The 26086-nt window shown below is 53.7% G+C and overlaps 1 protein-coding gene across 1 annotated transcript in view; it reads right to left on the bottom strand.

Annotated features, from left to right (window-relative positions):
* Positions 1–954: 954 nt before the first annotated feature.
* DRD2 (dopamine receptor D2) overlaps positions 955–26086 on the bottom strand; it is an 86412-nt gene continuing 61280 nt past the window's right edge. Inside the window, exons 2-8 of the mRNA XM_053204096.1 lie at positions 13726–14041; positions 9450–9559; positions 8323–8459; positions 6918–7108; positions 5918–6004; positions 4049–4376; positions 955–2257 (exon numbers count right to left, since the gene is read on the bottom strand). Coding sequence (XP_053060071.1) covers positions 2064–2257; positions 4049–4376; positions 5918–6004; positions 6918–7108; positions 8323–8459; positions 9450–9559; positions 13726–14041 — 1363 coding nt within the window. The 3' untranslated portion in view covers positions 955–2063. The remainder of the gene's footprint in view (positions 2258–4048; positions 4377–5917; positions 6005–6917; positions 7109–8322; positions 8460–9449; positions 9560–13725; positions 14042–26086) is intronic.

Below are 26086 nucleotides of genomic sequence, written 5' to 3'. Positions count from 1 at the left end.
CAGGAGCCTCCCCTGGGGCTTAGCAGGTTCAGGGAAAAGATCAAAGTCCATAATTAAATGTTCGTTCAGGGCAAGTTAAGTGCTCCAAAGTTTGGTGCTAAAAATATTGTATTTAGCATGCAAATTATGCCCTGACAGCTCCCCGGAGCCTGAGCCCGTGGGAGCCGGCACCTTGTTTGTCATCATCGCTGTTATTCTCAAGGTAGTAAGAATATTCCTCCTTTGCCAGGTTGATTTATATTTCATTTCTTAAAGCCAAATTTCTGTTTTCAGGGCAATGCCAATTTGTGGCCCCAGAGACTTGGAGCTGTGACTGATCTGGAGGCCAAGAGGAGGGGGACCACCTAGGTCATGTCACACAGGCCCTCCCTGCCTCCCCAACCTGCTGCAGAGGAAGGGAGTCCTGATGTGAGCCAGAAGTCAGGGCAAGGGGCTGACACAGACACGGACACAGCTGGCAGCTCAAAGGGCACCTTTTCCATGGAGCCTTCTCTGTGTGGTGGGTCATAAGAGCTGAGGTCCTTCAGAGGTGCCAGGACCTGGAGAGGAGGAGGTGGGAAGTGGGGACAGCCTGGCCTTCCTACAGGAGGGATCAGGGGAGCCCTGGGTGTGCTCTGGGATTCCCACTGGGAACTTTGTCCCATCCCATCTTGGTTGACAGTTGAGGCTCAGGGCCAGCCAGCAGCAGGGCTGAGAGCATTCAGGTCTCCTGGGCTCAAGGGACGGGGAAGGGGAAAACACAGGCGCACATATCCTCTCCCCAGTCCTCCTGGAGCACCTCCTTTCCCCCCCACACCCCCCCCCCCTCCGGCGTCCACCCTGGTGGCTGTGGCCAGGGTCATCCCTTTGTGGGAGGGGGCTGCAGAAGGCTCCCCCAACTCTGATCCCAGCACAGACACCTGCTGCGGAGGACAAAGTTCAGTACCGGTTCCCTTCCACCCGAGGGGCCTCGCATATGACTCTTGTCAAAGTTTTATTAGTTTGGAGCATGTGTAGTGATGTTACAGAGTCTGGGACCCAGGGCCCCGCCCACAAACTGCAACCTCCCTCCTCCCTCAGGGCAGGGCCAGCCCAGGCTAAGTGGTATTCAGCAGCCCCCTCACCACGGGCTCCTCTAACGTGGAGAAAGTGGAAGGGGAAGGGGGCAGGAGAGAGGAGAGGCAAAAGGCAAAGGAGAGTGGTTTTGCGGCAGAGTGTGGCAGGAGGCAGTCCCCCAGAGAACCAACATCCACCCCGGACCCCGGATGCGGCCACAAGCCCACCTTCCCTGCCCTCTCACAGGTTGGCCCAACAGTTGCTAGAGAAGGGATGCACCGAGTCAGTTAGGAGGCAGCAGCATGGGCTTGGGGGACGTTCCGCTCCCCGCAGACCTTCCTGGGGCCTTTCAAGCCCAGGGTTCCTGCCCTCAGCAGGTGTGGAAATGACATGGGTTGCTGGAGGCACAGTGGGGTGGGTGGGGTGGGGTGGGAGCCACTGCTGTGGAAACAGAGGCTCCCATCGGGCAGGAAAGGGAGTGAATGAAGATTTTTGGCTTGGGCTTCTCTGGGGCTCACCCTGTGGTCTGGTATTTACATGGGTCTCCCAGGACTGAGTTTCCTGGGGCCTTGGCAAGAGCTCTGGCTTCCCAGGCATGGGCCTCGTGGGGTGGGAACCGTCCATCCCTCCACACTGCCCGCTCCAGCACAGGCCTACGAAGACCAGGCCAAACCCCACAGAAAGCACAGCCTCTGAGCCTTGCGCCTGTTCCTGGTGACCCCAGAAGCCCAGAGAAAGGTCAGAGAGGGCGGCTGTGTCTTTGGTGCCAAGGGGAGAGGGCCTAGAGGTGGGAGGGGGGGGGCTCTATGAGCCGCCCCTGAGCCAGGGGTCCAGCCCTTGGGCTGGCACCGTGCCTGGCTCCCCAGCACTACCCTGGCGGAGTGAGGGTGTGCGAGCTCTGAGGGGCGTGGAGTCAAGCTAGAGCCTGCCGGGGACAAAGAGAAGGCCGAGTCCGCCCTGCACCACCCCCATCCACGGCTCCCAGGAACGGAGACCCGGCTGGCCTGGGCAGGGAGGCAGGAAGCGGGTCAGCAATGCAGGATCTTCATGAAGGCCTTGCGGAACTCAATGTTGAAGGTCGTGTAGATGATGGGGTTCACGGCACTGTTGACATAGCCCAGCCACGTGAAGGCGCTGTACAGGACGGGCGGGATGTTGCAATCACAGTGTATATTCAGGATGTGGGTGATGAAGAAGGGCAGCCAGCAGATGATGAACACGCCTGGGGGAGAGGGCGGCAGTCAGGCAGGGAGAGGCTGGGCTGGGAAGGCCCGCACAAAGACAGACCCCGGCCCAGGAGCCCTGCAGGGGAGGCAGGAGGAGGGGGCAGGGGAGGCAGGGGAGTCAGGGGAGGCAGGAGGAGTCTCAGCCTCGGATTCTAGAGCTGTCTCTGACACCCGTTTGCAATGAAGGCCACTTTCCTTCCCTCGGCCTCATTTTCCTCACCTGTCAAATGGGTATAATAACACCTACCCCACAGGGAAGGATAGTGGGCTTGAAGACAAATCCACGAGGTTAACATTCTGACACAAGTCAGTAGAGACGGAGTCAGTACTCTACTTTCTGGTCATCTCTGAGAAACACATCTTCCTCAGCGACCGGAAGTGGAACATTTGGTCACTGCAGGTTGGGGATGCACCGTTTGGGCCCGAGGGACAAAAGGGAGAGCTAGATACCCATCTCACTTAGGCTCCTGGCATCCCTGTGAGGTGGACGGGAAACTGAGGCTCCCACAGACCCTGTGATGTACACAAGGCCACCCCGTTCATGAGGGATGAAGTCAAGACCCGCTGAGTTCCAGTCTATTGAGGTCTGTCCCACCAGTGGCCAGGCTCTCCCTATGCCTTCCCCCAGCCCTTGGGGGGTACCTCTTCCTAATTGCTGCTTTGGGACGCTCTGACCTAGACTAACCTCCCTCCCGCCTGCTTTGTCCATCTGACTCAGGACCTCGTGCTCTGGCAGGACTCTCGGCATGGTGGCATCATGAGCCCAGAATGCCCCACAAGCACCCCGGGAGTCCCCAGGACTGAAGAGAGACCCCACGGACCAGAGCAGAGGGCACAGCTACAACCCTCCTCTGTCACCCCCAGCCGCATGATCAAGGCTCTGTCCCTTAACCTGCGGTGACCCTGTGCGTACGTTCATAAAAGCAGGGTAGTAACTCTGGTCCCGCTCATGCCACAGGACTGGCCGGAGGTCAGAGGGGATGGTGGGTCTGGAAGGGTGCCCCGTGATAGCCTGGGTGCTGCAGGGAAGGCACAGTCACATTGGCCCCTCCTGTTCCCAACCAGCCACATCACATCACGTCCAGTCTTGTGTTTTGACTCGCCATCTGGGGTTTTCTAGGAAACTTTTATTTGAAAGCCTTGCCTGGCTGACAGAGCCATGCCCTCATTCAGATGGCTCCCCCCTCCAGCCCCCTTTCCTTGTTCACAGCTCTGGTCCCACAGGGTCTTGGTTGAGTTGAAGTGAATTGAATTTCCAGTTCCTCAACAATAGCAACATTACCCAAACCATACTGATAACACATCCCTGTGTATACTGCTTTGCACTTTACAAAATGCTTTCACCTTTGTGTACCATCTGGCCACCACAACAGCCCCGAGAAGCAATCTCCTGCTGAGGGGACTCCAGAGAGAGATGGTGACTGGCCCAGGACCATGATGCTCTGGAGGTCACCATGGTTGACTGGCCAAGCTCACTGACTCTGAAGTCAGACTCCCTGAGTTTAAATCATAGGTCTTCCTTGGGCATGTTATATACCCACTCCAGACCTCAGTTTCCCCATGAGTAAAAGGAGCATAATTATAGAATCTACCTAATGGGGTACATCAGTGGGAGTGGCCTGCACCTGAGAAAGTGCTGGTCCCCTGGCCCGCCAGCCATGGTTAGGAAGGGGATGGCAGGTAACAGGACCCATCCTGGTGGGCGGACCCATGGTGATGGTGATGGGTCCTTTCCTCGGTGATGGCTGGACAGAGCCGGGCTGCGGCCGTCGGCCAGCCTGACTCACCGAGAACAATGGCGAGCATCTGGGTGGCTTTCTTCTCCTTCTGCTGGGAGAGCTTCCTGCGGCTCATGGTCTTGAGAGAGGTCCGGGTTTTGCCATTGGGCATGGACTGGATCTCAAAGATCTTGGCAATCTTGGGGTGGTCTTTGGCATGCCCATTCTTCTCTGGTTTGGCAGGGCTGTCAGCCGTGCTGTGGAGGCCGTGGTGGGATGGGTCGGGGAGGGTCAGCTGGTGGTGGCTGGGCGGTATGGGGCTGTACCGGGTCCTCTCGGGGGGGCTGGTGCTGGACAGCATCTCCATCTCTAGTTCCTGGGCTCGGCGGGCAGCCTCCTGCACAGGGGCAGAGAACTCTGGGTAAAGCCAGGCCAGTTCACAGGCATTAGCCACGCAGCCTCACCTGGCCCCACCCGGCCCTGCCCTCTCCTCCTTTAGAGACTCCCGCAAACACCACAGGGTCACTCTGCCGAACACGGGGAGGTCGGGACGGTCTGGGCCCCAGGGCAGTCCCTGCCTGCGGGGTCATCCCCAGCACTTGGCCCCGAGCAATACTTATGCAGCCTCAATAACCCCACAACCATCTGTGAGGGCTTATTACCCCCAGCATTTCTCTCTTATTGACTGAGCAACACTTACTGAGTACCAGTGAGCGCCAGGCACCGAGCTGGCTGCTGGGAATACATTACTGGTTTGGCATCCAGTGCCTGCCTGCAGGAGCTCATGTTCTAACTGCATAGAGGGTACCCCTGTTCTTCCTGCTGGGCTGAATTGAGGGGCCACCAGGCAGACCCGAGATACCCCACCACATTCTCCTTGTAGACTGATCCCCGTGCCAAAGGGCTAATCCCAGGGCTCCCCCCAGTCTTTCCTGCCAAGCTGACCTGGCGGCCTTGGTGGGGATCCACTTATGGCCTCCCAGGTTCCCCAGACCGTGGAGTGTCAGCTTGAACTTCTCAAATACAGCCTTGCTCTGCACCCAGTGGTGGGGGGGGGGCGGGGGTGGTGGTGGTGATATAACTCAGCTGCTGCCCCCGTCCCAGTCCTGAATGCCCGTTTGGCACCCATCTCATAAAGGGAGTCCTACCCTTGCCGTGCAAGTGAACAGTGGGGACCCCGCTTCCTGTGCACACCTGACCTGAACTTCGTGTGCAGCTCTGGGTGGGTTCCCTGGCCCAGCTGGGGCTGCGGCACCTGCTGCTGGGACCCTGCTGCTACTTCCTCTGGGCAGAGCCTGGGGTCTGCTGTGCTTCCACGTCTCCAGGCTCTACTTTCGGGCTGCACTGCCCCACCAGCCCCAAGGCTGCTCTGCTCGCTCCCCTACTCACCCCCTCCACGCCCAGCCTCCAGCCCCAGAACCTGCCTGTAGTAAGGAAGCACATGCAAGAGGGAAGAGCAGCAGAGGCGTGGACTTCGGAGTCATGTGGGTTTGGGCTCAAATATGCGCTATCTCACTGTTTCGCCACGGGTGAGTTACCTACCCTCTCTGAGCCTCTGTTTCCTCTTTCATAAAGTTAAAATCAATAAGCTCAATAAGACTTACCTCTCAGGGTCGCTGTGAGGATTTGATGAGACAGTAGGAACACGGTGGGTGTTCAGTGAATGGTAACAGCCACTCTTCTTATTTGAATTATGTTATTACGGCCAAGTCCTCTCTCCCAACCATTTTCTTGCGCTAGGGGTGCCTATCTGTGCCTTGCAGAATCGAGCCGTCTTGCTGCATGCCTGCTTGTGAGGTGTGCATGGTGAGTCTGGCCTCAGAGGCAAAGTGGGGGAGCCTGGGATGTGCGCTGCCGGTGGGGTTTCTGAGAATCACGGCAGCTGGGTTTCCCTAGGGGTGGAAGGACCTGGCTCTGGTCCCTGACCTGAGCACTTACCACTCTCCTCCTGTTCACTGGGAAACTCCCATTGGACTTGATGATAACGGTGCAGAGTTTCATATCCTCGGGGTGAGTGCAGGTGCCCTGTGGAGTGAGCCAGTACACTGGTCATGACGGGCAGGCAGCTGGGGACAGACACCCGATGTGGGGTGGTCAGGCTGGGCACCGGGGCTCAGAGAAGGGCAGAGGAGGAATTGGTCCTGTGAGGGGAAAAGGTGGGCAGGACAAGGGACAAACGGGCCCTGACTTTAATGGGGTACCTGTTAAGGGTCTGGCACATGCTAGACATATTCATATCCCTCTCACATTGAATCCTCAAGACCACGCTGAGAGGCTGGCATTATGATTCCCATTTAACAGATGAGGAAACCGAGGCTCAGAGAAGTTAAGCAACCTGCCCAAGGTCACTCAGCAAAAAAGGTGGCAGTGCCAGGCCTTGAACCTGATGTGTCTAACTCCAAGATCCTTGTTCCTTCCAGGCCCACATACTGTCTTCCCATACAGGGAGGGCTGAGCAGAGGGGAGAATTCACAAGACATAAGGGGGAGGCAATGGAAGCAAGGTGGAGGAGAGGAGGAGGAAAGAGCGGGGAGGAAGGAGGAGGTGCACACAGAGGGGAGCACAGGGAGCATGGAAGGTAAAGGGGAGGGAGGGAAGCACAGAGGGAGGAAAGGCAGAGAGAGGGGCCACAGCAAGGAAGGACAAGTGATGGGAAAGGAAGGAGAGGAGAGGGTGCACTCAGACAAGGATCTCCAAGCAAAGACTTCTCCCAGATGGTGTCCACCACCTGCCCTGCCTCCATCCGGCTCCTGGAAATTCGGTCATCCCACGGAGGTCCATGCCTTCAGACTGTGCCCTGCCCAGGTCCAGGTCCGTGGAGCCCCCTCCAGCCTAAGCCCCGCCCCACTGCACTGCCCTGGGCCTCCACCTGCGCCTGGGCAAGCTCCCTTGATAATGGTGAGGTGTGGGCGTTGGAGGGGGTGGGGGATCTGGGGACCTTGAGCGGGGCCTTCAGGTTGGCCCTAAAAGCCCGGCTGCTGCGCTTCGTGTTGACCCGTTTGCGGCGCCTGCGGAGGACGATGTAGATCTTGATGTAGACCAGCAGGGTGACGATGAAGGGCACGTAGAAGGAGACGATGGAGGAGTACACCACGAACGCGGGGTTGGCGATTATGCACTCGTTCTGGTCTGGGGGGGGAAGGAGAGCCCAGAGGGGACGTCAGCATCCCACGGGGCCACAGCGCCACAAGAGACCTTTCCCTCCTCCGCCAGACTCCAGCAGCGAGGTCACAGAGAGTACGCCTAGGTGTCTAAGGCCACCCGGAAATGCTAGATGTAAATGAACGTGCACCGTAAACCAGAGATTTCAAATCACAACTGTGGGCAAAAAGCTAAGCTCTCATGGACTACTTCTGAGTTTTCCCATTAACATTCCCTCCTTATTTCATTATTAGTTTTATTGCCCGTGAACACATGAGTGGGGCCAGTGTGCTTGGAAAAAATAACAGAAGGAAATTATTGTCAAAGAGTAAACCCTTATTTTAACCCTTGCTGTATACATGGGGGTGGTCTACCACCTTTCAATTTTAGGGACAAGGTGACTTGGTCCTATTTGCTCAACCCTGTGTTCTGATGTGTTTCCAAGTTCCCTTCCTGGTCTAGAAGATGTCTGACTTCTATCTCAGGGCCTTTCCAGATTGATCTGAGCATATGCTCAGGGAATAAGCCTATTCCCCACGTCTTGGAATTCCTACAAGAGGTACTTTGCAAGGCTTCTTGGTGTCCTGCCCTGTAAGGGTCTCCAGAGGTGCACCTGCCTCACTGGAGCCTGCCTGATGAGAGAAAGCTCTCTGCCCACGCCGGCAGGCAGGCAGGCCAACACCTATTTCCTCTACGTCAGACACACAGGACAGGTGCAGAGGGCTAGCTTCTATTATTTCTACCTCTCCTGCTCCAGAGGACTCAGGTCTGTGCAGAGCTGGGCCAGCTTGGACTGCAGCCTCATTACCACAAACAGCATCACCGTGGGGTGGGGATGGCACCCCGTAGTCACCCCTTATGTGTGCACATGCACGCGCACACACACACACGCAAACACATGCAGTTGGTGGGGCTGTCTGGCCTGTTTCGGTTAAATAAACAAAGTTGAAAATGGCCAGACATCCTCCTGAATCATTACCCCCACTCCTCACGCAACCCCATTATGCCTCAAGCTACTGTTCCTCTCTGGCCCATCCAGGCACAACTGAGAGTCAGGCTTGGCCGGGGAGACCCAGCCTGGTCTCAGCCTAGGCTGGCAAACAGGTCATCCCCCTGAGTCTGCGCCAGGGGCTCAGTTCTCTCGGGGTCCCGTGCAGCGAAGGGGGGCAGCGGAACCCCAGGCAGACAGAGATAGGACTCACCTGTGTTGTTGAGTCCGAAGAGCAGTGGGCAGGAGATAGTAAAGGACAGGACCCAGACGATGGCGATCATGACAGTGACTCGGCGCTTGGAGCTGTAGCGGGTGTTGTAGAGCATGGGCATGGCCACGGCTGTGTACCTGCAAGGTCACGGGGCAGGGGACCCTGAGTCTGGGGTGCAGGCCCAGGAACTCATTCCACAGCAGGCACACACCAGAGACACCCCACACCTTGGGGAGTTCCAGTTGTCTGAAATTCTCTGAAGGCTGCCTGTCGACCCTAAATCACTCCTTTCTCCTGCCCCAGCTCAGACAGCAAGGGTAGTTGGTGATACTTTGGTGACTGACCGGCCACCATGTAATCCTGGGCCATATCTATAACTCCAGTGTCCCTACTTGGATTTTAAGGTTCTTGAGGGACCAGGGTCTGGGTCTTTGCACCTTTGAAACTGCACCCATGCTGTGCTCACAGAAAGTGGAAGCGTTTGTTGACGGATTGGTAGCCAGGCTCCTCGGAGAAAGAATTCAGCCCCATTCAGCAGAAAATAATAACGGTGGAAATCATTCGCCTCCTTGACCCAGCATTTCTCATATAGTAGCTCATTTCATCTTCCAAGAATCCTGCCAGGGGAGCCCAGCCAGGGGAGCCCACGTGGCCTGCGTGTGCAAATCAGTGAAAGGCTCCAAGGGTATAGTTTAACAAAGTGAGCACAACCCGGACCCCCTTGGCCGTGTGCCTGCCCTGTGCTGGACAGGAAATGCACAACCGGACATTGTGGCCCCCCCTGGACAGGGGTCATCATCCTTGATTTCTAGACGAGGTAGGGTTCTGAGAATGTGCACATTCTGCCCAAGGTCACTTAAGTAGGAAGCGATAGACCTAGGGCTGCCGTCAACATTGGGAACTTTCTCCTCTTTACCAGTCTCTGCTGGGTATCCTTGGTAGCATCTCCACCTGTACCATGGCCTCTCATGAGGTGGTCTGGACTCTCCCAGCCAGATCCACGTGCACCTATATGCATGTGCATGTACACATGTGCACACACACATGGACTCACAGGCACACAGCCTGCCTCTTCAGCCCGAAAGGCCAATGGCTTGGGTCCCTTCTCCCACCTTGGCTGGGCTCACCTGTCGATGCTGATGGCACATAGGTTCAGGATGCTTGCTGTGCACATCATGACGTCCAGAGTGACAAAGATGTCACAGTGAATCCTGCTGAATTTCCACTCGCCCACCACCTGGGGACAAAGCACCATAAGGGGGGACGGAAGAGGGACGATGAGCTCAGGCCGCATAGTTTGGCTCTCCTGGGGCAGACTGGGCCACAGGCCCAGAGGGCAGCTGTGGGGGTCTTGCGGGTCTCCAGTTGGGGCCCGGGAGAGAAGTGGGGCAGCAAAGGGAAGCCATGCCCCTGGCTGTCTGAGGCACTTGTCCCTGCTCCCCTCCCCTGCTAGACACATAGGGCCATTTTGTGCCAAAAACCGGACAGGAAGAATGATGACCAATTTACACCTAGTGCCTCAACTTTGAGCCTTCATCTATAAAACATCCGTGTGATCTACTTGCATCCCATTCTGCCAATGGAGAAATTGAGCCTCAGAAATGGGCAGTGACTTGCCCAAGGCCATTCCGCTCAGCTTCTGATCCTGCCCTGATCCCAGGTTTCTGGGGGAGCCAGGCAGCTCCTTCGGGACCAGCATGGTGTGTGGCCCAGTCGGGGCCCAGCGAGTGTCCGTTAAGGACAACGGTGAGGACCATGGCTCTGAGACAAAGAAGACAGTTCTGCTCTTTGTCGCACCTGGAGAATTCAGGACGGAAAACCTGGACTCAAGCTCTGGAAACACAAGAAGGGGGTGGGGAGGGGCGGCTGTACCCATACATCCTTGTATGATGGAACTGAGGAGGCCCGCTCCTGCAACCCTCTCCCCCTTACACACACAGACACACACGCACACACGCTCACTTTCCCGTACGCCCATGCACATCCATACCACCCATTTAAACGCACAGGCACACACACTCACGCAGCGAGCTGGCCCAGGCAAATTTGGAAGTGTGGAACACACTGACCCTGACCCTGAGACACATCCTAGGCCTCTACCAATAGGAGAAAAAGGAGCAGGAAAGCCCCTCTCCCAGGGCCTGGGGCAGGGCAGTTCCCATCCTTCTGTCATAGCACTGTCAGTCGTCAGGCTCATTGGAACATGCTCATTCCCAGTGCTGCCTCTTTTTTCTGCTCTCAGGCGTGAAACCAAATGCTGGCACCTAAGCTCGGTGACAGGAACTATAGCCACTGATGTTGGACGTGAAGAAACAGCAGCTGGTCCCAGAAGACAGGAAGGAAGCTGCCTTCTCTAGGCTCACGTGAGCCCACATCACAGCACAGGACTCCCCAAGTTGGCAGGTCAGGTCTGGATTGGGGGGTGAGGAGCTCCGGGTATAAATAGAGTCTACCTGTAGGGCACTGCTAGGAGGGTGCCAGACCCACCTGGTCCACCCTCCACCTTGAGGCCCGCCCTCCCCCCCCCCCCGCAGACAGGTACTTCAGAGCTGTTTCTATGTCCCTAGGGATCCGGGTCTGAGCTGCCAGGGCCCTCTTCCTCTCCCTCCTTCCCTCTCCCCTGCCTTCCATCTTTCCTACAGACACTTATGAGCAACTTACTATGGGCCAGACTCTGTCCTAGACTCTGGGGTACAGTGGTAAACAGTATTGGCATAGTCCTTGCCTTTAGGGAGCTCTCAATCCCTACCCCTAAAGGCCTGTCTGGAGCACAGAAGAAGGGAGGGCTTTCCTCCACAGGCCTGGGGGCAGCTGACTCAAAGACTCAAGAGAAATTTTTGGCAGCCATGTACATTGACGGGGGGTGCCTGGGTGGCTCAGTTGGTTGGGCGTCCGACTTCAGCTCAGGTCATGATCTCACAGCTCGTGAGTTCGAGCCCCATGTGGAGCTCTGTGCTGACAGCTCAGAGCCTGGAGCCTGCTTCTGCTTCTGCTTCTGTGTCTCTCTCTTTCTCTGCCCCTAACCCACTAGGATTCTGTCTCTGTCTCTCTCAAAAATAAATAAACATTAAAAAAATTTAAAAAAAAAAAAGAGTAAAGCACATCCAATCCAATCTAGCACGCTAGACACGTGCTGACATGGCAGGCTATGAGAGGCACTAGTATTGCTGGGAAGGGAACAGGGTGGAAAATTCTGGACAACAAGAGCATCTCTTAGAAAGGATAGAGTATATGGGTTGCAAGAACACTCTGACAGGATGTTGGGATAGGCTGAGACTCCCCTCGGGACAGTCTCTAAGAACAAAAAATGGCTGGGACAATAACCTGCAAGTTGAGCTCACTGTCCAGCTCTTGTTTTAAAGGGAAATAATGAGAAAGTTAGAGCACTACCCTCCATGATACTTTCTCCACCCTGCCCCCCAAACCACTGCGCTTCCCCCTTAAAATAATGGTGAACTGGTTATGTTGAAAGTATCTGTTCACAGGACTTACAGATTCTCAGAAACCCCCAGTACAGGCTGTGTACAGATGTGGCTCTATCCTAGAGTGTCGGGGGAGAGGCTGCAGATCTGGAAGCCCAAAAGCCTTGCGTGGAGCCGCGGGCAGAGCATGCTTCACTGTGGGTAGAGGGCGCCTTGCTGCCTGGGCATGGGGAGGGCCCTCGCTATGAGGACAGGTGCTGGATGGCTACCACCGTCACGTTCGTCTTCAGCGCCACTGTCACAGCTGATTTCTACATCTTGCTCACTACAGTGTGTGGTACCATTCTGAGCCCTTTGCATATATTAACTAACTCATTAGATGCTAAAGCAATGCCACGAGGTAGATACTGTGATTATCTCCTTTATATGGATAAAGAAAGTGAGGCACAGAGAGGTTCTTTGCTCTACCACTCGCCCCTCATTCTCCCCTGATGGTCTGAGGCCTGGGACCCTCCTTTGAGAGGGAGCAGGAAGGGAAGAGGCCTTAGGATTGAGAAGGGTTCCTCAGGGAGAGGCCCTCAGACAAGACGTGCTTGGACAGACTCACGGACGTGGGAGTCGTGGAGGAAGTGGACCCCTGGCCTGTGGCACCTGTAGATTTCATGTTATTTTGCTTGTTTCCTTCGGGGTTTTTCCTTCACATTCATTTTGGACGTCCCAGCCTGTTGGGGCTGTGCTACAGAAAACCAGGGGTGTGTGATCCTGTGAGCATGATGAGAAAGCCCAGGGAGCCCCCGGGTGCGGAGACCAGGAGAGGGGCCACGCTGGGCCAGCCTCCTCTCCCCCACCTCAGCTCCCTCTTCTGGGTGTCGCCTCGGCTCAAGCCTACAAAATGGCATGTTTTCCTTTAAAAGTGGAAGCCCTACCCTCCCAGCCAGGGACTTGCCTCCATAGCACAGGTGTATCCCCCCTATCTTGCCCAGGACGGGAAGGTAAGTGCCCAATGATCGCAGTGACCTTAGTGTTGGCTCTTTCCTGACTGGCTGGTCACTTCCCAGACTCCACCCCAGAATCTTAGGCCGAGAGAGGGGCAGGATCCAGGACGCAAGACCCTAGACCCTCCCACATCTGCCTGTTGGAAGTGGCTCCCCGGTTACTCCCCTTGCTGTGCGATCTGAGGACAGACAGCTTCTCAAACCTTCTGTTTCCTCTTCTGTAAACTGAGAAGAAAAGTATCAACTCCCAGGATTAGCATGACTGTTTGCTGAGTCTGTGTCTGCGAAATGCCTGGCGAGGTGCCTGGACCACGGCAGGGGCCGCCCACTCTCTATTCGGAAGTGCAGAGCTGGGCCCCATCCTGGGCCGAGCCCTGGGTGACCATGTGGTCCTTCCCGAGCCAAGGGGCTGTGGCCCAGCCCACAGAGGACCCTGCCTGGAGGTCCCAGACATTGGTGCTAGACCGAACTGGGAAGAGGGGAGGCATAAGGAGCACACAGAGTAGCAGCTCCCACTTTCGAAGTGACAAGAAAGAATGGGAAGCTTCGGGTCTGGATGCATGAACATCTCCCTTCCTTGAGGATCTTCCTCCATCACTCCCATTTGCAGCATGATCTAACCAACCAACCTGGGGCCAAGCCGAGTTCCAGCTGGGACCTGCCAGCTGCATGATGCTGGAGAAGTCACCGAATTTCTCTGACCACCTGGCTCACCATCTGTGAGATGGTGGTAGTCGTGGGGTGACCTCGCAGGGCTGGCCTGAGGGCTACACGGGAAAACGCCAGGGATAGAGGACTCGACCCTTAGTGAGCACTCTCCAACTGGCAGTTGGGACTGTGAAAGAGGCATTAAGCCCATTTCATAAGGGGAAAAACTGAGCCCGGAGTGGAAGGAGAGGCCAGGCCTGCTGAGAAGGCACCAGGCAATTCGTCAGGAAGTGCCTGGACTCCAGGCTCCCCTGCAGCGGAGGGGAGGGCAGACCTACCTCCAGGTAGACAACCCAGGGCATGACGAGCGTGGCCACCAGGAGGTCGGCCACGGCGAGGCTGACGATCAGGTAGTTGGTGGTGGTCTGCAGCGCCTTCTCGCGGGACACGGCCATGCAGACCAGCACGTTGCCGAAGACGATGACGAAGATGAGCAAGGTGAGAAGCGTGGCGTAGTAGTTGTAGTGAGGCTTTCCGGTCCTTCCTTCGGACCCGTTGAAGGGCCGGCTCCAGTTCTGGCTCTCCAGATCATCATCGTACCAGGACAGGTTCAGTGGATCCATCGGGGCAACGGGGCCACTGGGTGGCCAGGCTCTGGCCAGGAAAAACGGACACGGCGGGTGAGCAGGAGGACCTCCCAGAGCGTGCTGCCTCCCACGGAAAGCTCCGGAGCTACAGCCAACCACTGGCAGTTAGTAGAATTCTCCAGCCTCGGGGTTTCCAGTTCTGTATTTTAACGATTTTCTTAAAACGCTGGGGCCTGCTGCCACTCTTCTGCTTGCAAGTTCTTGCAGATGGCAAGACAAATGAGCAATTATAATTTTTTTAAAGAAAGTATAATAAAATAAATGAACTTGAAAAGAGCTGATCATTCGTTCATCTATTTATTCAACAAACACTTAGTAAGCACATCCCATGCACCACCTCCTGGAGACAAGTTAGTGAGGAGTTCCAGCTTCTAGGGGCACGAACAGGAATACACATTCATTCCTTCTTGATTCTATAAATATTTATTGAGCATTGTTCTATGTGGTGCTAGAAATATGGGCTGGAACGAAATATACATGGTTCTCCAGCTCACATTCTAAATTAAAAAAAATTTAATATTTGTTTTTGAGAGAGAGAGAGAGTCAGAGCATGAGTCGGGGAGCAGCAGAGAGAGAAAGGGAGACACAGAACCTAAAGCCCTTGCTCCAGGCTCCGGGCTGTCAGTACAAAGCCCGACACAGGGCTCGAACTCAAGAACCATGAGATCATAACCTGAGCCGAAGTCAGAAGCTTAACCGACTGAGCCACCCGGGCGCCCTTACCCAGCTCACATTCTAAAAGAAACAACAGCCCATGAATCAAGCACTTAAATCTATAAGCAGTGGGCACTAGGAAATGGAATGCAGGAGGACCACAAAAGCTAGTTTAAGCATTGAAATAAGACTTTCCAGAGGAAGTGGCTTTTGACAGACAACCCTAAGTCATTAGGTGAAGAGCTGCGAGCCCAGGGAAGTGTCTAGACAGAAGAAACAGCATAAGCAAATGACAGAGCGAGACAGCAGACACCCGGTGGAGGGCTGGAAGAGATTCATTCGGGGCAGCTGAAGCCCGTGAGCTGAACTGGGGAGGGTGCCAGAGCAAGATCCTAGAAGGCCTTCCAAGTCACGCTACATTTGAGCCTACGGGCAGTGGGAACCACGTGATCAGAGGCGCCTTCCGGCGAGAAGGTTCCAACCGCTGTTCAGAGGATGGAAGTGTGTGGCCAAGCAGGTGGCGGCACACCAGCTGGGAGGCTGTAGGAACCCGAGGAAGAGATGAGGAGTTTCTGCATTCCTGCCCTGAGAGCCTGAGAACTTCCTGAAGGAGGTGTCATCTGAGATGCGATCAAAGGAGGAACTAGCCAGGCCACAGAGTTTGGGAGACCCTGCAGCTAGAGAGAACACAACACGGTGCCAGACAACAAACAGTTCGGTTTGGCTAAAAATGTAGGGTGTGAAGCGGGGACAAAAGAAACCGGGGGGCCAGTCATGGGCCAGATTCTGTGTCATAAGACTGGGAGGCCCTGAGGGGTTGGGTGCAGAGGAAGGACCACGGGGTTTTTCGTAAAGTGGCTGCTGCAGCATAGGGAGGCCTTGGAGGAGGCCAGGCTCTGGCTGTCATTTGGGGAAGGGAGGGTGGTTGTCTGAATGAAGGTGGCAGGGATGAGGAAAGAAGTGTTCAGAATCAGCGGCTGACCTGTGCATCGGTATCCAGTGGATAGATGTGGGATGGGAGAGGGGCCGGGGCAAGCAGAGAGAGTAGGGGTAGAGGGAACAGCATTTCTGCCTTGGGCTTGGGGAGGCTGAGGAGCTGCTCACTGAGAGCAGGAAGCAGCGAGCCTGAGAGGCAGACTTGAGACGCATCAGGCATTGACGAGCTTGACAGCCTGTGTTTTGGTTGTGATTAGAACATAATGCACATATAATATAGCTGACTCTCCTGCTAACAAAAGTGTTCCTATTTTACACGATGGAATCAGGCTTATCAGTACCTCAAAGCACTCTGCCCCAGGTGCCACGACATCCAGTTGCTGGGCTACCCAAAGGGATTTGAAGCCTACTAGTTTATGCCACTTGGGATGGTGGTACCATGTCCAGATCAGGGAGGAGGACACGCCAGCCACAACAGGTCAGAAGGGACTTCAGAGAAGGGTCTGCCCCCCTCTACCCCCTCAACCTTATCTGACACATTTGCTCTGCCGGCCCCCAGCAGAGGAGTGTGGATGATGTCGCCACCACCCACCCCCCCCTCCCCACCCCAGCACCACCACACCAGCCTGGAGTCTCTGGGGAAGCCAAAATACCTAACTCCATGTAGGGTGACATGACATGACACCAGTGCAAAAATCTTCCAACTCAGAGGCGCCGAGGCCCTGTGTCACACTGACGCTGCCCTCTGCAAAGGCATCGGCCCCTCTTCCCATTTGGAGCACACCCCGGGACAGCTATATGCACATATCCATCAGGAACGGCAGCTGCTCCTGCCTCTTGTTTTCACACAAGATTGGGAGTCTGTTGAGCTTGTCAGGCATAAAGCAATGTGCCAAGCACTTTCGGGGGCCTGGAGATGTGGAGATCCACTCACTTCCCCCAGGGCTCCTGAAGGTTCTCTCTGCCCCACCTCTTACTTCCCTGGTCCCTCTCTGTAGGGCCAGTGGCCTCTGATGGAGACTGTACGGCTTCCCTTCTACCCCACCCCACCCCTTCTCTATACCCAACCAGACTTCTGTTTCTGTACAATCCTGTGCCTGCCTGTGATGTGGCTTCATATGCTTGTAGAGGATTTGATAGTTTTGTTTGATAGTTTTGTCCTCAAAACAACCTCCGAGGCCTGCAACTATTATCCCTCCTCGACAAATGAGAAAAGTCTTTGGAAAACTTCCCTTCCCCTCCCGCTGCTTGCCCAGACCTGACACGGCCTCCAAAGAAAGGCTAGCTCAGAATCTTCCTGCTTCCTGCTCTCTGCTGGACCGCTTTCCCTTGGGGGTTCCACAGCATCATTCCTGAGTTCTATTCTGGAACGCACCCTCTCTGTGTATCTGTTCCCACCCAACACCCCCAACTGGAGTGTAAGCATCTTAAGCATTGCACCACATCTTGGTCATGCCTCATCTTCGTGGAATAAACAAATAAAAGAGCATAGTCTCTTGTTCTCTGGGATCTGCAGGTCGTACGTTGGGTTGCTGAACTCAATCAAAGGCTCTGTGAGTCCAGCCGGGAAGAAAAGCCCTCCACCCTTGAGATATAGCTACAAAGAGAGGCCATCACATTAACAAGTGACAAAAGAGAGAGGCAACCCAAGAGGACCACGGGTGTTGCATGTTGGATCCCTAGAAATAAGACCCTGAGGAAGACACTGGCGTGCAGGGAATTTACCGGGGAATGTTCTCAGAATGGAGGCTTGCAGAGAAGGGAGGAGGCAGGGCTGAACTGGGGAGAAGCTGGGCTGCCTGGCAGTCACATCAAAGGTCTCAGGTGACCTCAGAGAGCCCTCAGGGAGCCTGCAGAGCTGTCTCTCTCATAATGTCCTAGGGCGTGGACTGTCCCAGGGAGAAGGTGTGACCTGGAGAGAGACATCTCTCTTCAAGTGAGCATCTGCTAAGAGGGTGGACCCAGATGGAACTGTCCATTGTCAGCAGGCCCAGTAGTTGGGGGAGTGAGTTGGTCGTGCACAGGTGCTGGGGCCCACTCTACCACCAGGCGCTGCAGTGGATGCTCAGAAATCACAGAGGATATGTACATGGGCCTGGCTGGGGTGCTCCTGGAGGGTTTCCTGGAGGGGGAAGACTTTCATTCAGGACTTAAAATCATGAGGACAAGTAAGATGGCAAACATGAGCATTTCCACTCAAGGCAGGGTCGGAGGTGAGCACTCATTCCTCTGTGTGCTGGTTACTCTGCAGGACAGGAGTGAGTCCCTTCACCTACAGCTGGGAAGGCTTCATGCATTTAATTTTCTAATCAAGCATTTATTCTATATCTTGTTTTTTTTGCTGAAACAAATGCATTACAGAAAGAATGGGAAAGCCTGGAAAATGCCTAGATGCCTGTAGACCCTATTAATATCTTGGAGCAGGATTTTCTTCCAACCCCCAGAGCCAGTTCCATCCCTGCCGTGTCCTCAGCACCCTTCCTGCCTGGGACCGACATCTCTCACAAGCAGGGGCTGTCTGAATCACTCTCACACCACACCAAGCAGAGCAGAAATTCAGACATCAGCAAATCTAGCCCTTTTGATGACGCACTCTACCATGAGAGATACTAGTAGAAGATAGGGCTGAGGACCAAAACACCTGGGTTCAAATCCCAACTCCACCTTTATTTGCTCCAAGGTCTCGGCCAGATTACGTGGCTTTCCTGAGCCTCAGTTTTCCCATCTGCAAACTGGGGATTAGCAATTACTGTTGTGAGGATTAAGTACAATGATACATGAGTGGCCTGCACAGGTAAACTCTCAAGGAATGTGAGCTTTAAAAATCAAACCAAGAGCAATCCCTATCAGAATAACACCAACATTCTTCACAGAGCTAGAACAAACAATCCTAAAATTGTATGGAACCAGAAAAGACCCCAAATAGCCAAAGCAGTCTTGAAAAAGAAAACTAAGCTGGAGGCATCACAATCCTGGACTTCAAGACATATTACAAAGCTGTAATCATCAAACAGTATGGTACTGGCACAAAAACACTCAGATCAATGGTACAGGATAGAGAACGCAATAATGGACCCACAAATATATGGCCAACTAATCTTTGACAAAAGCTGGAAAGAATATCCGATGGAATAAAGACAGTGTCTTCAGCAAGTGGTGCTGGGAAAACTCAACAACGACGTGCAGAAGAATGAACCTGGACCACTTTCTTACACCATTCACAAAAGTAGACTCAAAATGGATGAAAGACCTAAATGTGAGACAGGAAGCCATCAAAATCCTCAAGGAGAAAGCAGGAAAAAGCTCTTTGACCTTGGCCACAGCAACTTCTTATTCAACACATCTCCGGAGGCAAGGGAAACAAAAGCAAAATGAACTATTAGGACATCATCAAAATAAAAAGCTTCTGCACAGTGAAGGAAACAATGAGCAAAACTAAAAGGCAACCAACAGAGTGGGAGAAGATATTTGCAAATGACATATCAGATAAAGGGTTAGTATCCAAAATCTATAAAGAATTTATCAAACTCAACACCCAAAAAACAAATAATCCAGTGAAGAAATGGGCAAAAAGACACGAATAGACACTTCTCCAAAGAAGACATCCAGATGGCCAAACGACACATGAAAAAATGCTCCCATCATCAGGGAAGTACAAATCAAAACCACAATGAGATACCACCTCAAACCTGTCAGAATGGCTAACATTAACAACTCAGGCAACAACAAATGTTGGCGGGGATGTAGAGAGAGGATCTCTCTGGCACCGCTGGTGGAAATGCAAACTGGTACAGCCTCTCTGGAAAACAGTATGGAGGTTCCTCAAAAAATTGAAAATAGAACTACCCTATGACCCAGCAATTGCACTACTAGGTATTTATCCAAGGGATACAGGTATGCTGTTTTTAAGGGGCTTGTGCACCCCCATGTTTATAGCAGCACTATAGACAATAGCCAAAGTATGGAAAGAGCCCAAATGTCCATTGATGGATGAATGGATAAAGAAGATATGGTGTGTATACACACACACACACACACACACACACACACACACACACACACAATGGAGTATTACTTGACAATCAAAAAGAATGAAATCTTGCCATTTGAACTACGTGGATGGAACTGGAGGGTCTTTTGCTAAGTGAGATTCGTCAGTCAGAGAAAGACAAATATCATATGACTTGAATCATATGAGAAATTTAAGATGCAAAACAGATGAACACAAGGGAAGGGAAGCAAAAATAATATGAAAACAGGGAGGAGGACAAAATACAAGAGACTCTTAAATATAGAGAACAAACTGAGGGTTGCTGGAGGGGTCGTGGGAGGAGGGATGGGCTAAACGGGTAAGGGGCATTAAGGAATCTACTCCTGAAATCATTGCTGCACTATATGCTAACTAACTTGGATGTAAATTAAAAACAAATAAATTAAAAATTAACAATAATTAAAAATAAATCAAACCAACCAAAGGAATTAAAAGAAACAAGCACTCAGACAACGAGCCTGAGGCTCCTGGGGGTGAAGCAACCGTACTGTCCAAATGCAGCCCATTAGGGTCAGGGGATGCCCTGGGCTCCAGCTGTTACACAGTGCTGCCTCCTATGGCTCCTCCTTGCAAAGTGGGGGGTCTAGATGAAGGGAGAGGGGTTCCAAGGTGCAGCAAACAACCCCTGGAAGGGAGCAAAGGAAAATAAAGTCAAAGTATTCCTGAGCCACGGTTGCAGGACAAATCTGAGCAAGCCTTGGGATGACATAGCAGCTGGCCAGGAAGATCCAGGTCTCCCAGCCCACCTGCTATCGCCCATGATTCCAACTGCCATATTTCCTAGGCTCTAAGATAGAATTGAATGTAACATGCGCCATTGTTTTACGTACCACTAGGAAAGAAAAAAAATGCCACCAAACTGAAATACAGCTCTAAGACAGGGCCAACTGCAAAGTGCATGCTGAGATCAGAAACATTAAAATGTGTGTAAGCGAAGGTGGGAGGTGTGCATCTTAGCAAGGTTAAAATACAGGGTCCTCCTGGCATTTCTCTGCTGGCACATTCTCAGGATGCCTGCAGAAACCCGTCAGTCCCCAGGCAGCCTGCCTGCAGCAGCGCCAGCCCCATCCCTTCCCTTCTCCTTTTCCTTCTGCCAGGGCTCCAAGTGGTGTCCCAGAGGAAGGCACAAAGGGCCAGACTGTGGTCTTTCTCACTCCAGGGGCCCCCAGGGGGCACCTCAAATGCCTGCCCTTGCCCTGTGCTCAAGCCTCTCCATCCAAGTCAGAGTTTTTGCTTTTGTGGGGAGAAGAGGCTCCAGGTATTCTGGCCTGGTCCTGGCTCCAGAGAAGCCAGGTGAGGTCAGTGCCCACTCTGTGGCTCCCGGAGGTGGGAAATGCCAAGCTCAATATCAATTGGCACCTAGGATTTTCCAGGGTGGTCCAAATTTCTTGTTCTTCTTTAAAAAGGGGATGGGGATGCCTGGGTGGCTTAGTCCATTGAATGTCCAACTCTTACAGATATATATATATATATATATATATATAATTTTTTTAATATCTATTTATTTTTGAGAGAGAGAGAGAGAGAGAATGTGTGTGAGCGGGTGAGGGGCAGAGAGACAGGGAGACACAGAATCTGAAGCAGGTTCCAGGCTCCGAGCTGTCAGCATGGAGCCCGATGCAGAGCTCAAAATCACACACTGTGAGATCATGACCTGAGTGAAGTCAGGTGCTTAACCTACTGAGCCATCCAGGTGCCCCAAGTGTCCAACTCTTAATTTCGGCTCAGGTCATGATCCTGGGGTTGTAAGATCAAGCCCTATGCATTAGCTCTGCACTGAATGTGCTTAAGATTCTCTTTTTCTCTCTCTCTCTCTCTTTGCCCTTCTCCCCCATTCATGCTCTCTCTCTCTCAAAATTAAAATAAATAAAATAAAATAAAATAAAATAAATAAAAATAAAATAGGAGTGCCTGGGTGGCTCAGTCGGTTGAACATAGGACTTCAGCTCAGGTCATGATCTCACAGTTTGTGAGTTTGAGCCCCATGTTGGGCTCTGTCCTGACAGCTCACAGCCTGGAGCCTGCTTTGGATTCTGTGTGTGTGTGTGTGTGTGTGTGTGTGTGTGTCTGCCCCTCCCCAACTTGTGTTCTGTCTCTCTCTCTCAAAAGTAAATAAACAAGAAAAAACTTTTAATAAAAAAATAAATAAAACAAAATAAAATAATAAAAAGGGGATGGCTAAAGGTGAAACCCCAGGAAAATTATTCTTATAAGACTTTTCAGGTAAATAAGTTCCATATTATGTTTAAAACTTTCTGTTGTCAGAACAAGAATATCGATTTGGAGTCATGAAAATATGATCGCCTCGCTCACCAACCTCCATACGCTGCCTCCATCCTCCTCTGGGAGGCTCCTGCCTCATGTGTAAGATCTCCAAACCTGTCCCCAATCAAGGAGCATTTAGTGAGCACCAAATGCATACATGGTCACTGTCAATACTTAGCTACTTAGTCCTGTCTCCTGGAGCAGGGATGGATGACTTAACCCTACTGCTACGGACTGAGTTGTGTGCCTCTCAGATGCCTATGTGGACGCCATAACCCCCAAGGTGATGGTATTTGCAGATGGGGCCTTGGTGTTTGGAGATGGGGTCTAGAAACCATGAGGACAGGGTCCTTATCGGAAGAGACGCCCCAGGCTGCCCCTCCTCATGCCGTGTGAACACTCAGTGAGAAGGCAGCCATCTGTAAAGCCGGGAAGAGAGCTCTCACCAGAACCCAACCCAAGCTGGCATCTTGATCTCAGACTCCCAGGCTCCAGAACTATGAGAAAATTAATTTCTGCTGTTTAAACCCCCCAGTCTTCGGTACTTTGCTAAGGCAGCCTGAGCTGACAAAGACACCTGCAGAAGGAGAGGCTGCCACTCCCCCAGAGCGTCACCCTCATCTTCCCTGTGTGGCAAGGAGGGACGACCACAGCTCCCTGCCCTCCCCAGCAGATGCTGGCAGACGAGGCGCCCGTGTGCTCTGGGGCCTCCTAGGCTTTCTGTTCTCAGCTGCCCTGGTGTGTGGGAAAGAGGAGGGAGCCCGGAGCATGGGGGAGTCCACAGTGTGGGCGGCCCGCAGGCCTCGGGCCACGCCTGACCCACATCTGTCTCTAGCCCCCATTGCCCTGCCTCAGCTCAGAAGGGCAACGGTCTACTGGAAGATCTTCCAGATTCGCCCACCCTGGTGGTCAGTTCTCCTTAACATCCAGACTGCTGTGATGGTTACTGTCTTCAGAGCCTGTACAGCAGACCTTCCTAACGAGATATCTGGAGTGAATCGAGGTGTATGGGTTATCAGGGCAAGAGGACCATGAAGCGGTCATTTCCAGCCTCGAGGGCTCCGCCACTTACCCTTTGGGCTTTACATATGTTACCATTGTCTGTTTGTGCCTTCATTTGAAAATTAGCTAGCTGTCTGGTTGAGGAATGTAGTTAGAGCCCAGATAGCTGGGGCTGAGCTGGCCCAAGAGTCTGCCCCTGGCAGTCCACGGACTCCCACCATCTGCTGCACTGGGGCAGGGGAGTAGAGTAGAGGGTGGAGGCTGTGGAAGGGAGGCTCCACAGCTTGCAGATACAAACTGCTTCTCGCAAGTACGTTTTGGAAGAAGAAAACTGCTTTAAAATTCCACAGTTCAAGGCTGACCCCCCAAACTGACCTTTTGTCTGAGGAAAAACTTGGGGGCTTACAGTTGCCCTTGGTCCCCAGCCTGGTGGGGTAACCCGGGACCCTAGGGGCAAGCTGATTGGTCTGGGAGGAGAGGGGAGAGGGTTCTGTCCTCTCTCTAGATTGAGTCCTTTCACCAGCAAAGCCTGGGGGCTCTGGGCCCAGAAATGAGGCCTAAGGAAACTTTGGTGCAGAATAAACTCAAGCAACCCGGTTCCAGGGCGCTGCCTCCCCAGAAAGTTTGGCATTTGAAGGAGTCAAATTGTCTCATTAAAATTTAACAATCCCTTATCAGGCTCGATGGCGGGTGAGACACTGCTGTCTTAAACACATCATTTTCCCTCTTTTCTGAAACTTGAAGCATTTCAATGAAAAAGGAGGGGTGGGGGGGGGGTACTTTGCATTTGCATTTCAAAAGCAGCTTGCCTGAGCGACTGGAACTGGAGGGGAATTGGGAGTGAGTGGGGAAGGGGTTCCTCCTCCTCCAGATGCAGTTCCAGCCACCCCCTGCTCCTCTGCAGGAAGGTCCAGACCAAGACTTGGGGGTGGGCACGTCCCCTGGGCCTCCTGCAGCTCCTCCTACTCCAAAGGGAAACCACAACAGTCTTTAACTAATGCCCTCGCTTACTGGGCCCAGGAGGGCAGTCTCAGCAGGCGGCAGAGGAACCAGGGCCTTGGATTCCCAGGGCCCTAGGCCAGGCAGCCCCAAGGAGAGCCTTCTGGGCCCTGGCCTTCCATGGCCAGGCATGAGGAGGGAGGGCCAGCAAAGTTATGGATGCTGTCACCTCCAGGCAGGCCCAGATCCGAAGGGAGAGCTGGGTCTGGCTCAGCTGTCAAGAGTCATTCTCAAGGGAAGAAATGCCCATTGTTTTGCCCCATCCTCCCCTCCTGGGCCCAGGTAAGGTCCTGTACCTATAAATTCCTAGGGTTCAGGCCTGGGGCAGAGTACCTATTCCCTCCTGGACTCCCTCCACTGCTCAGGACCTGGGGGCAGCTGTAGGGGACCAGGTTTGGACAAAGTGACCTAGATTATCTGGGAAACCAGCCCTCCAGGGGCCTGAGAGGGTGAGTAGGCCACACACTGACACCACCCACTCTGTTCCCCCTCCAGATCTGGAAACTTCCCTAGTCCAACCCCAGAATTCTGCAGGGACAGTGAGGGAGCAAACCATGGGCCAAGCAGCCACTTGGCAATAGGGCTTAGATCTGTTCATCTGTGGAAAAAATTGCCCAGGTCTCCTTAGAAAGTGTGCAACAGCTTGGATGAATCTCTTCATTCTTGTTCTCTGGCTGTGTCTGGAATTGCCTCACAGGGGCCAGGTGGGGGCACAGTCCTAAGAATCATCAGTGGGAGTGAAGTCCCAGCAGCACCCAGGAACCTCCCCACTGCTCCCTAGAGCTGAACCTGGCCAGGCAGCCTGTTGCCTCCTACCTCACAGCAAAGAGAAGCTGGCCTCTGGTGCTCACTCAACTTCCCGTCACCAAGGCCACAAAGCCACCAGCAGCATAGGTACCACCTGCTCCCCGCTCCTGGCTTTCAGTGTCCCAACCCCTAACCAGGCCCAGTCCTTCCACAGAGGCTCAAGACCCCAGAGTCCCAGCCGACCCCCTCCTCCCCCTCCCCCTTCAGGACAATCCCTGCTCCAGGGAAGCGTCTCTGAGGCTCCAGCTCAGAGCCATCCTCTCGCGTACGACGCTCACAGCACACATGTTCCTTGGTGGCACTCATCACCGTATAATTAAGTCACTTATCTAATTATTTGTTTAATGTCTGTTCTTGCCAGCCTGTGAGCTCCACCAGTGTAAGGATCACACTTATCTTGTCTCTTCACGGTCTTCTCACTTTCCAGCATGGTGGCAGCCATACTGAGCACTCGGTAAATGTTTGAGAGGCATCCGTGGGATCTGGTACCTCACCCCAGTGTGAAGGAGCTGGTTTTTTCTAGTCCCTGATGGTTGCTTCTCCCCTGGATCCTTCTCGAGGAGTACCAGTAGCCTCCCCTAGACTCCTTCTCTGGCCCTTTGGGTCTGGGTCACGGCGGCAGCTGGCATGGGTTGCCCAGCTGGCTGGGGTCCGTTCAGGGAATCCTCCAGGTGTGCCATCACTGGGGCACACAGGGTTACAAGCCATTGAAAGAAAAAGACAATGCACGTGTGTAAAGGCAAGTGTAGGTGTGTGGGGAGGTGGGGAGATAATGCGAATTCTGTGGGAAGGGAGGCACACAGCTGGTGGGGTGACTTCTGGGCTCCCAGAAGGCCTGGCGGCAGGCGGGGCAGGGGTTTGCAGTGTCTATATTAGCACCCCACGGTGGGGGTGAAGTCCCAGCAGGCCAAGGTGACCGGAGCCATTTCTCACACAGCACTAACCAGAGGCCGTAAAACATCCCTAGGGAGCACGTTGCGTGTAGCTGAGATTCACAGCTCACCCAAGGAGCTGTAGGGGGGTCCCGGGGAGAGGCTGGAGCACACACAGCTCCTCAGCTGTGGGAAGGGGCCCCTTCGTGGGAACCTTCTCCAAAAGTAGAAAGAGACCAGCGCTGAGCACAACTGGGGCCTCCCTACCCCTCATGCTCTCATCCTGGACATCCACTCTGCATTTCTTCTTCCCAAGGTGGCCAGGTGCCCCAGGTCTGCCCAGGGGTCACTGGAAGTGTGGAATGCCCTGAGAGGCTGGGACAGAGGAGGACATCAGGGCTTTGAGACCTCTCCCAGGTTCACTCAGGGCTGGGCCCAGGGCCCCGAGGTCTATGGTAGGGTGAGG

The sequence above is a fragment of the Acinonyx jubatus genome, chromosome D1 (genome assembly GCF_027475565.1).
Source record: "Acinonyx jubatus isolate Ajub_Pintada_27869175 chromosome D1, VMU_Ajub_asm_v1.0, whole genome shotgun sequence".
Classification (NCBI taxonomy): domain Eukaryota; kingdom Metazoa; phylum Chordata; class Mammalia; order Carnivora; family Felidae; genus Acinonyx; species Acinonyx jubatus.
This window is presented reverse-complemented; position numbering and strand designations above follow the sequence as displayed.